The sequence below is a fragment of the Manacus candei genome, unplaced genomic scaffold (assembly GCF_025592945.1).
Source record: "Manacus candei isolate 608988 ecotype Guabito, Panama unplaced genomic scaffold, ASM2559294v1 h1tg000011l, whole genome shotgun sequence".
Taxonomy (NCBI): Eukaryota; Metazoa; Chordata; class Aves; order Passeriformes; family Pipridae; genus Manacus; species Manacus candei.
The window spans coordinates 25,684,366-25,696,025 of record NW_026138059.1 but is presented as its reverse complement, the minus strand read 5'-3'; the positions used below and the strand labels follow the sequence as shown (position 1 = coordinate 25,696,025).

The window sequence follows — 11,660 nt, the reverse complement described above, 5'->3', positions numbered from 1 at the left end:
TTAAATACTTCAAATCTAAAAATGTCTTAAATGCTTCATAGATAATTCAGGATCTGTCTTTAAACTGATGGGTTATTAATCATAGTAGACATAGTCAGTCATTGAAAGCCAGGAATGGAATGGTTTAGATCCTGAGTTCCTGGTTCCAAGTGTAGTGCTTTCCATATTGTTCTGCTATCTAAAGTAACAGTTTTCAGATTTTTTTTTTCTCTTTAGTGGGATGAAGAATGTACCTAATTCTGTCACTTGTGGTTATTTAAAAACCGTATGACTAAATGTAGTGATTTCAGGATTAAAAAGCTTCCTTCTTGAGAATTCAACAAAGGTAATTTTACAGATGTCCCATTAATAAATCAAGGCTTTTCTTAAAGAGCAATTTCGGCATCCTTGAGAATGAAGCTGTATTACTGAACACTGGTGAGAGCTAGCCTAATATAAATAATATGTTCATTATGCAGATGTGTATCACAGTTGGAAGGTGATTTTAATATATAATATTACAGCATTTGAGATGGCAGATAAAAATACTTAGTCCCTGCATCTGGCTATTAAAGGACGGTTCCTGTTTCAGATTGTGGTCAAAGGCTTCCTTTGGCTATTGCAATGAAATGTTTTTTCTTTCAGTGCAGGCAGTTGTTCTAACAAGCCAACCCATTTCCAGTCCACAATTTTCAGTAGAATTTGAGTTTTATATGTGTGCTTAAATTGGTAATTTTAGCAGAAGACAAACCTTCAGTGACAATCAGTGGTGTGTATTTTTCACGAAGTGACCAGTGTGTACCTGCCTTAAACTAGTCTAGAGAAACTGTCCTTTTATTCATGTTATCTACACTTTTACAGAAGTATGTTAGTTCACATTTGCTTTTGAATTAGGTGGGTGCTTAAAAACTACTTTGAAGAAAACTGACATATACTTTGTTAAAATCTGTCAGAATTGGCAGATTAAGAAATATGCTGCGGGTTTCATGCTAAGAGAAGACTAGGCTTGGATGTAAAGGGGTGGGAGGTCATAACTTTCTCTCATTGGAAGATCTGAGGTTACAACAAGCTGTAGGTGGCTTCAAGCGTTAGTAGTGAGTACAATGGAAGCTGGGTTCATACAGTTGAATAATCACTGCTGCCTTGCTCCGCTATGTTTTCATAATGTTAACACAACCTCTCTGGAAAAGAAAAAAATCTCGTTATGGATTAATTCCAGTGAGATTGATCTTCCTGTTACAAAGGGTCTGGAAGGTCTTAAATCCATTGGATTTAAAGTAACAGGTGTGGTGTTTGCCTCTTGGATTTCCATCAGTCTTACAATGGGAATGGTGTAATAAATGACACTTTTCATTTTTGTTTAATGCTACACTAACTTGAAGTTTGGTTCATTGATGTTCTGAGCCATTCAGGTGGTCATGTTTCTATCCCAGAAAATGATCTTAATATTTGCATGTCATGAACTAAGTCTCAGACCCAGCAGTTGTTTATTTGAAGTAGCTGGTCTTAGGTTAACTGTTGAAGTCAGTACAGGTTTCTGGTAGAAAGAACAGAGTTTTGTTTTCTTGATGGCAGTATCTAAACTTTCACAGTTTATTGGCTTAAGTGTAACATTTCTAAAGGGTACTGCTTTCATTGAGCAATAAGTGAGGAAGAATATACAGATGAGTAGTGAAAAAGTATTGCTGACTAAGCTTTTTGGCAAGTGAAGCCTGCCATTGTGTCATGCACTTTGAGGTGCATGAAGGTGTACTTGCCATGCAAGTACAGATGGCAGTGAGGTATGTCAGGTAGTGGTCGCATCTCAGCAAGGTTGGCTCATAGTACCTTCAGGAATGGCCTGTGCCAAAGCAGAGCATGTGGTACCAAAGTACATGAAAATGCTTCTGTAGTTTTACTGTGGAGCATAGGTAGATGATGATCAATTATTGTAGTCTGATTTTTGTAGTCTCCGGAAGAACATGAGACAGTCTTGCATAATGTGTATTGCATGTTCCTACATCCTTGGGACGCGACCCTTTTCTGCTTTAATACACGAAGATTAAAACATGTAAGATTGAAATTCTTTATGCAGTTAAAAGATACAATGCCACAGTAACTTAGCAATTCTGATTTTAAGTTCAGATGGCTGGGTGTAGTTAGAGCCCAGTAATCGAGGCATGTATTTTAGAATCACAGTGACTTTTTTGACTCTGTAAAGAAAGGCCCTGCTGTTAAACAGATTCAGTTTAGAATCACTGTAGCTAGCAAAAATGCATATACTGAGCAGGGGGAGAGGGTACCAAAACCAGCCCACAAGAACCAAAACAAACCCCCAACACTCTTGTCCCCTGACTCTGAAAGATGTTTTGGAAGAGGATCGAATATGCAGTACTTTCTAAGTGTATGCAAGTTAAATAGGTGATAGGTGTTGAATTCTTAGATATGGGACAGGTGAGATTAATGTGGTAATCTTGGAACTTCTGCCTCTCAGCCACATAGTAAAAATGATGTAGAGGGATGTCAGGTTTCACAAATTACTTAAAATTATGGTTAATTTTCAAATGAAAAAAGAACAGGCATGTCTTGACTTGGACGTTTTGAAGGTCTAAAAGTGTCCCTGTGAAAAGGAAAAATTACAGGGTCTTCTGTAAATACCTCTGTTCTTTCTAAAGCTGTGATGACTAGGGAAGTTCCTCCTCAGAGGAATACGAAGGAGTTTGTCTTGTATTTTAACAGTTTGACCAAGGAGTGGTCACACCAAAAACACTCCCCACCTGGGAAAGCTCTTAACAAAGCATATTATTTGCTCCCTGAGAAAATGTAAGGTAATGAAATAAATATATCATGAAACAAAATATATAGGGAAACAACCTGGAAAACCACAGTGTAGAACAACTTCATTTAGCTGTGTTACATCTTTGTAGGATCTTTCCTGCCTCTAATCCGTCTGTCCTTTTCCTGTGAAAGGTAGGTACACTCCAAGCCAGGCACCATGTAGCAGCCATAGCATGATGTGAGGGGAATGTCAGGTAATGGATCTTGGCCAGATTGAAAAATCAGATCAAAAGCAGACACAGGGTCCTTGGATTACATGTCAAAAGGTAAGAATATCCTATCCTGGCTGTCATAATCATCAGGGCCACTTTATCTTGATATAAATTTCCGAAGAAAATTGTATCCCTATAAGGGAGGAGGTTTTAAACACAGTAAAGTACAAAAATCCCACATGTTCCAAATATAGACCTTTTTCCCCCCCATCTCTTTTTAATGCTATAACATTTGCTACTCATTGCTCTTAATAATCCCTTAAAAGGTGGATAAAAATAGGGTAGTTAAGCAAAACAACTTAAAAAGGCCGATGATGCCCCATTGATGCCCCATAATTGAGTGATGCTTGAGGGAATGCCGAGTTAGTAGCAAAGCTTGCATGCAAAGTCTTCATTTGAATGACTTGATGCAGGGCACAAAATGAGAATAGGTGTTCCACTTGTAAAGCTGGTGTGAATCAGTGCCAACTCAGCAGCCCCTTCGCAGATTTCAAATTCACGATGGGCCCAGAGAGCCTCCAGGTACACCAGCGTCTTGTACAGAGTTGTATTTGTTCTTGAAAGGCATGCAATACAAACCCAGCATCCTGAGAGAGAGAAGTGGCTGATCTTCTCTTGGGACTAGGCCAGGACTTTAATTCATTAAAGACCTGGTGGTGGAAGGAGCCCATGCAGCTGTATGATCGCTGAAGGTGATCATCTTTTGCTCAGAGACTAAGCTGCTTAAAATTAACAGTACATGCTTGGAAACGGACATCTGGGACCCTAAGAGATGAAGACTTAAGACCCAATATGAAGGTTGCTGAACTTTGTCTGAAGATGTTCTGTTTACCTGAGTTCAGGCTACATGTCTTAATGTAAGAAAATACACTTTGTTAATGAACAAAAGGAATTTTATTCTAAGGCTATCAAATGTAAAAGCCTGTATCAGATCAGAATTTAGGAGGAGGCTGAAGAATGAACATTGTAAGGTAGAATACACTCGGAAATTTTAGTTTACCAGCATGGTCTCTACCTCCTGAGTTAAAAGAGGATAAATCTTTGTATGTTGATCATCGGTGCTCAAGTTATACAGAAGCATTTGTTTTCATAGACAGATTTCAGTAGGGAAAAGTTGTCATTTTCGCTGCAGGTGTGAGTATGGTGAGAACAGCATCTCTGAAACTCAGTGGGAAATGGGAACTTACCTGACAGTAAAAGTAACACAAAACAAGCAGCTGATGGAGATAGGTGCATGTTCTAAGTTCTTGGTGAAACTCAGGTGAGCAGCTTTGAGTTAAAGCACCTTGGACTAAATGTACTAATTCTATGTCTCCTCACTTCCAAGACTGTTCCTCCAGATAATATGATTTCAGTTTTAGTCCTTTCTTTTTGCCCTTGGGTTTCAGGGAAAGAGAGTCATTACTGCATAGGTGGCTTGACTTCTACAGACCTAACAAACAACTGAAGAGGAAAACAGAGGGGAGCATAAAGCTGGGCAGTGGTCCAGGAAGGCACCAGATACATGGGCTTTTCAGAATTGAGACTGACTGATATTCCAGAAACACACTGGGTGTAGACAATACACCACACTATAGTGATAGCTTAGTACTTGGTCTGCAGTTTACCATGTCCAAGCTGAATGGGGATCGGTGGAGAATTTTCTAGTCTGTGAAAGAATTTATTCAGAAAAATCATGAAAAAAAGCTCTCTCTGACACTTTTTACTTTCTCCTTGGGAGTTAAAATTTTTTCAAGGCAAAACTGGTTCTAGCACACTGCCTGTTTCTTTTGGTTTTTATTTCTTCCCAAATGGACCTTGTTTGTCCCAGTGAAATTCTAACACATTCTTTGCTCCTCAGCACCTCTGTGGTTTGCCCCAGCATCATTCCTGTTGGGCATTCTAAACTGACCATCTGGAAACTGTCCACTTGAAGTGGGTTCTTTACTTGAATTTCTTTATCAGAACGGTCTCCCTGTCTTTTTATTCCCCTGCAAGTCTTCATTTTGCCCGGTGTCAGTCAGTTTCAGTCCTAAATGCAGCCTGGTAGGTATTTTCAGCTTTTCTAATTGAACTGTATTTCACGAAGGGGGGAGAGGAATGATGAATTTTGAGTGGCATGTTACAACTGAAACTTCTTAGCCCCCTCCCCTTAAGCTTCAATTGCCTGCTGAATCTGTTTCTAAACAAACAACAAAATATTGAAGTCTGTGTCAGGTCTCTTGGCAATTCATTCCCTGCTGTGATCTTTTAAAAAGTATTTCGCACATCTTTTCTTAAACCATTTCTCTCTCCCACCTGCTGTTTAGCTCCTTACTGCTCTGGAGCAGATGAGCTCCCCCATTCGTCTAAAAGACAGCTTGTGTGGGATTTTATCCAGGAATCCAAAGCCTCCTGTTGCTGTATCAAGCAAATACTTTTGGCCCCAGGTTATCACTTCCTCACCCAGTTTGCTTTAATCTTGTCATACTGAGGGTCAATGTGTGGTCCAGGAAGCAAATACAATTACCAACAACCATGGGCAGCACACATTCCATACAGCTGACAAGCACAGGTCTGTATGGATGATATAGAGAGCTGCCCCCTAAATGCCATAAATCTTGATGATTTCCAGTTTATTAACAGATAAATTAATATGACTATTTATAGCAGTAAAGCTAATTTTGCTTGCCAAAGTGCTAATAATTATCCACCTACCCAAACCAGAAATGTATATCACACAGTCAGCTGTCTTCTCCCCCTAAGTTTCAGTGTTCCCTTAAAGGCCAAGAAGCACTACTAAACAGCAGCTTTCACCTCAGGTTTGTTGCATACACTTGAGTGATCTTGCACTGAAACCAGTTACTGTTGATGGGTGTCCTTTAAGTTTTGAACTTGAAGAAGTCAAGTCCAAGTGCTTAACTTTCGGGCAATCTGACTGGCCAACTTCAGTTTCACTTCTTTATTCAAGCTTAGCTATTTGCTGAATATTAAAAATGAATCTTCTCTAAAGTTTTCTGCTAAATAACGTAAGTTAAAGGTTAATATAAAACCTTCTATTTAAACTTCTGGAAAGGGCCCACAAAATGAACAGGGACTTGTGGGGAATAATTATAATGGAAAATTAATTCCTCGTTGGGTAAATATGAAGGATTAGCTATTGTAAGTTAGCCTTGACAACTGTATCCTTGAAAGAGATAAATATATAATGCCTTGAAAAGAGCAAAAGCAGACTTGCAGAGTAAATTAAATGCAATCAGCTGGTGAGAATCTGTCTATTACAGTTCACTGCCTGGTTTATTTAAAAATGGCATTTTTGAAGGTAAATAATAAAAGCACCTTGGTAAATACAATCTCAGCCTTATAACTTATATTAGCCAACAACTGTAGGTTTATATTTTAAATTGTTGAAAATCTATACTAATATATTTTTGAATGGTAGAATATAAAAGCTTCTGTTGCCATTAACCCTCCCTCCCCCTGTGAACCCCAAAACAGGAAGAACTGGCTCCATGCGATGACCTGTATGATCAGTGAAAGATCCACTTAACATTTTAACTGCTAAAATAAAATCTGTCTTTCCAGAATAACCCAGTCCTGGCCATGTTCCTTCAGGGCCCATCTCCAGATGCACGCTTTTCCCTGGCAGTTCTCCAGTTGACCACAGAATCTTTGTAAGCATTAATGTGAAGTGAGAAATACTTGCTATTGCTAAAGAATGGATAAAGTTCTTATTTCTCTCAGAATTTTGAAAAGCTTGGTATTGTCAGTATTTCCCTTTTGTTCATCTACGCTTTTATTTCATTGGAAAAGAGATGTCAACGGTGTCTTTCAGTGTACCAGAACAATCCAGGGACCATGATGACAGTGTGATGGGCAATGCTAATGCTGCTGTCTCCAGCAGAGCAGAACGGTGTAAAGCAGGTGGTGGTTTCGTCTGCCCAGCAGATGTAAAGTCTGTAAACTGAAGGAAATTCCACAGCTTCTCAGATAACAATGTACAATTACTGCCGAATGTGAATGTGGCAGTTTTAGAGTAATTATAATCCTCAACGATGAAGCTACAAATTAAAGAAACTTAATCTGATGTAGAGAATACAAATGGAAGCAGAAGTTTGACCTAAGCTCCTGCTGGTTTGCTGTGCAGGTCACTTCCTATGTTCCTATTCCTATGTGATGCTGTGCCGTCTTCATGAAATAGTATAATTTCTCTTTAAAAACATGCAAGATAAGTGACTAAAAATCACAAGCAGGAAAGCTGAAAATAAAGTAAGCAAGTGGCAAGAAAAGTGCATCTTAGGAAAATTAATTTACTCTGAATAGACTGTATGGAGATCTGCTGTGTGAATGCACCTTGTTTTTTTTAACAGAAAACATGGACTGACATGAAATAATACTTTGCAGAGGCTCTTAAAGAAATTCAAGCTGACTCTGGGTTTTTGCCAAGCTCTCTGAGAAAGGTCAACATACTGAAGTCAAACTGCAGCATTTCACCTGCTTGAGAGGTCAAGGGAAGTGTTGCCTGACACAACATCTGAGCAAAGATTCTGAAAGCTGTTTTCACCTTTTAATTTCTAGATATTGACTCACCTTCCAGATACCATCTTTTCCTTAACAGCATCCTTGGAGTTCTCGCTGACAATTTGTAAACACAATTCTTCTGAACTGAAGTGTTCCATGTGCTCTTGCTTACTGAATGTGCTCAAATGTGCCTGCATGGGGCTAGTACAAATGAACGTACAAGGCAACAGTAACTTTTTGGAAGAGCTCAAAAGCAGGCACCTCTCCCTGAGCAGGTATCTTTCATATTTGCCACTTAGAAGCCCTTTCATCAGTAGGACTTCCCAGAAGTCATTTTATTTTGGCCATCGAACTGGTATTCCCCATAACCAGTAGTGTCCTATTAACACGGCCTTGAGTTTCATAAGACTGAGTAACTTCAGAGCTGCTGGAAGGCGCTCAAGTGGTTTGAAATCTTGTGACTTGCAGTATAACTGAAGGCATTATTCATGTGAGGCTCGGCTTTAAATCGTTCTCACTAGCAATAAACTACATTCCAGACCTCTGTTTTCAGTGTCTTACCCTTGTACACTACTGATGTTAAGGTGGGATCTTGTTACATTTCCCTACCCTATTCCTTTTCTTTACAACCAATTACAAAGCTTTGAGAGGTGTTTATACGGTTTTAGCGACTCAGTCACTGAACGATTTAGTTCGGTCATCATCTAAATATAGAGCATTTAATCAGATGCAGCAGTTTCTGTCCGCTTGGCTCTGGGAGCCCCTTGCCGTCCAGAACCCAAGTATTTATAACTAGGTAAGCTTTCCGTCATCAGAGATCTCCTGTTTACAGGGCTTGGCACGCTATGTTAGACGGAGAGCTCCAAATGCCACCGGGGGGCTGCTGGCAAGATCTCCGGCGGATCCGACCCGGGAGCTCGCTCCCCCTGCGCTGCCCCTCTCCCCGCAGAGGAGCGGGGCCCGGCCCGCCGCCGGGCAGCGACTCCGCCGCTCCCGCCGCCCCCACAGCCGCGCCGGGGCGGCCGCGCGCGCTGACGTGTGCCCGTGACGCCGCCGCCATCACAGGGCGCCGGCAGCGGAAGCGGCCCCGCCTGCCCGGCCCGTGCGGGCACGGCCGCCATGGGCTGGCTGGGGGCGGCCGGGCGGCGGCTGCGGCGGCGGCTGCGGGGCGCCGAGGTGGTGCGGGAGACCTGCCGGCAGTACCCGCTCTCCTGCTGCCTCCTCCTGGGGCTGGGCGCCGCCACCCTCCTCCTCAACCGGTAACCGGGTGGGCGCGGCGGGGGAGCCGGGCCCGGCGCGGCGCTGCCCCTCGTGCAGTAATGTTTCCTTCCTGTGTGTTTGTAAGGTATCTTCACGTCTTAATGATCTTCTGGTCGTTCGTGGCTGGTGTCGTCACCTTCTACTGTTCCTTAGGACCGGATTCCCTCTTGCCCAATATTCTGTTCACAATAAAATATAAACCCAAGGTAAATATGTCTAAGCAGTCGTTAAAGATAAGAATTTATATTGGGTAGCAATTCTTGTCTAATTCTAGCTGCATTCAGAAATAATATACGTCAGTACAGCTTATATCCTCCCCCTGATAGGTGTTTTATAGAAAACAGGTGATGATTAAGACTTTGGATTCTTCACACGTTTTTGCATAGCCCCATCAAATCTAGGTATGGCTGCAAAACCAGTTGTTGGGAGTGTTTATATATGTTGTTTAGTACTTTGCTCATTTTACGTTTTGAGTAATTGTAAATAAATACATTTTGAGCATTTGAGTAGCAGGCAGTGGAGAAATTATGTAGTTGTTTGCTCTTTTACTGGGGCTTTTTGTTTTCTAAAGAAGCCTTTGGCAAGCCAGTGCTGCATTTCAAAGAGAAGAACATTCCCAAAGCAAACTGCTGTTTTATAGCTTAAAATGGTTTTACATAGAATTTCATAGGGCTAAAAAGTTATGGTTGCAGTAGTTCGAGGCTATGAGTAAGGCAAGTTTTGCAGAAAACCCAGCTGGTCTGTTTATTAGACTGACTAATGTATGGGGAGATGAGATATGAAAGGATATCTGTCTCCTCACACTTTGTTTCAGTGGAAGCAATTTTTCTGTTTGGTTCGGTTTTTTCTCTTACTGTGCCTTGTTATCTTGTTTTCCCGCTGGGAGAACAGCATTGTTTTATTCAGTTCTCTGTAGTAATATACTCTAAAAGGAAATTCACAAATGTGTTGATATATTAATAGAGTTATCATTTTGAAGAATGTAAACTTGTCCGAGTATCTTCTCTTAGCAGTTGGAATTGCCGGAGCTGTTTCCCCACGGTCACAGTTGTGCTGTATGTGGCAAGGTCAAATGCAAGAGGCACAGGTAAATTAAATCTGTGGCACTGGTAAGCTTAGTATTGCTGGCATTTTATCCATCATGGTAGGAAACTTTCAATTACTTATTGTTGCTTAAACTTTTCCATGCTCTCCTGTAGACCTACATTGCTTCTGGAAAACTATCAGCCATGGCTGGATCTGAAAGTGCCTTCCAAGGTTGATGCATCACTCTCAGAGGTAATTGGTGCATCATTTCTTTAGTACCTTACGCTTCTGTGGGTTTTTATTATATGTCTTTTAGACCTTTTAGTTCTGGTTCAGTAGATAGCTCAAATGTACTTCCCAGGTATTTTAACTTCTTCATGTGAAAGTCAAATCAAAAGGATATGTGCCAGGAGCAGAGAGGTGAGGTGGCCTGCTTGTTGACAAGGATGTGACTGCTTGTGTGGTAGTGCACTTAGAGCATAGAAGAAATGTCTGTTTAAATTTAGAAGAATATTGATAAGAACAGTTATAATTGAACATGTATGATTCTTGAAAAGTTGAGGATTTTGCTCTGCTTCGTTTGTTGGAGTAGATGGTAAGAGATGATTTGCTCCAGCTACAAAATTTCTGTAATGAAGATGATGATTTGAGGTAGAGAGACTAAAAGAAAGGTGGAAAGAGGCTGTTTACAAGAGCGTGTAGTGACAAGACAAGGAGGAGTGGATTCAAACTGAAAGAGGATAGGTTTAGATTAGATATTAGGAAGAAATTCTTTACTGTGGGGGTGGTGAGGCACTGGAGCAGGTTGCCCTCAGAAGCTGGGGATACCCCATCCCTGGAAGTGTTTAAAGGCAGGATGGGTGGAGCTCTTAGCAACCTCGCGTAGCAGTGGGCAGGTGTTCCTCTCCATGACAGAGAGGTTGGAGCTAGGTGATCTTTAAGGTCCCTTTCAGACCAGACCATTCTGTGATTCTGTCCATTTATTCAAAATGATTAGGCAAAGCAGGAACAAAATCTGTCTAAAAAAAGAAATTAGTGAATTTACTCAAGGAAGAATAGCATAGGTATATTTTTAATAAGGCTGTAAACCAGGAATTTTATTTTGTTCTAATCTCTTAAAAAGAAGCTATCTGAAGAGCAGTTTTTCTTTGGGCGTGTGTTTGGGGGTTTTTCCCCTTGATTAGTAATTGATGGAATATACTGGCAGCTAAACAGATAAACTTAAATTGTTTTTTGAAGCTAGGAAAATACACAAGCACTTATGTCCCTTAATATCCATTTATTTAGAATTCCAGCTTTGGAGTTCTGTGGCAGGAGGATGAACAATTAGCACGCTAGAAGCAATAAGATTTTTGCACGTCAGTTCTTGCAATTAACAACATGGTTTATGAAGTCAAAGCTATATGTACTTGTGCTATAAGCTGTCACTTTAGTTCAGCTCTGCCTGGTGGAGTCTCAGGGATGGACCACTGCAGAAATAGAAGAAGAATAAAAACCTTGAAGGAAGGGAGGATGAACAGTTGAGGAATGCTTTTAAAAAAGAACATATAGCAACTTGCTGACTTCCTTTAGTTTAATGAAGTGACTTCCTCTGCCATTTCAGAAGTGACCATTTATTCTTTTAAATGACTTAATCTATTACTTTTTTAAAATAAGTTTAAGTGTATTAAAATGACAGTATTGCTGAATACCATTTCAATAGGCTCTTACTTGAATAATGAAATATAAAATAAACAGTTCTGTGCATGTAACATTTTTAGAATTTTGGGTACCAAATAGATATGACAGTGTACCAAAGGATGTGGTAAAATGCTGAATAACTGGAAATTTTCCTCTTTAGCTTAAATGGAAATTTAACACTAAAGAGGTTCTTTGTAGTATCTTATA

General features: G+C 40.4%; 1 protein-coding gene across 4 annotated transcripts in view; it reads left to right on the top strand.

Annotated features, from left to right (window-relative positions):
• The first annotated feature begins 8,551 nt into the window (after nucleotides 1-8,551).
• SNX14 (sorting nexin 14) overlaps nucleotides 8,552-11,660 on the top strand; it is a 48,893-nt gene continuing 45,784 nt past the window's right edge. For 2 of the 4 annotated variants that reach the window (XM_051777933.1, XM_051777931.1), the window contains exons 1-4: nucleotides 8,582-8,746; nucleotides 8,833-8,953; nucleotides 9,761-9,834; nucleotides 9,947-10,025. In XM_051777933.1, coding sequence (XP_051633893.1) covers nucleotides 8,607-8,746; nucleotides 8,833-8,953; nucleotides 9,761-9,834; nucleotides 9,947-10,025 — 414 coding nt within the window. In that variant the 5' untranslated portion in view covers nucleotides 8,582-8,606. Of the gene's footprint in view, nucleotides 8,747-8,832; nucleotides 8,954-9,757; nucleotides 9,835-9,946; nucleotides 10,026-11,660 lie in introns of all 4 variants that reach the window. The other 2 variants (XM_051777932.1, XM_051777930.1) reach the window with 2 other exon arrangements.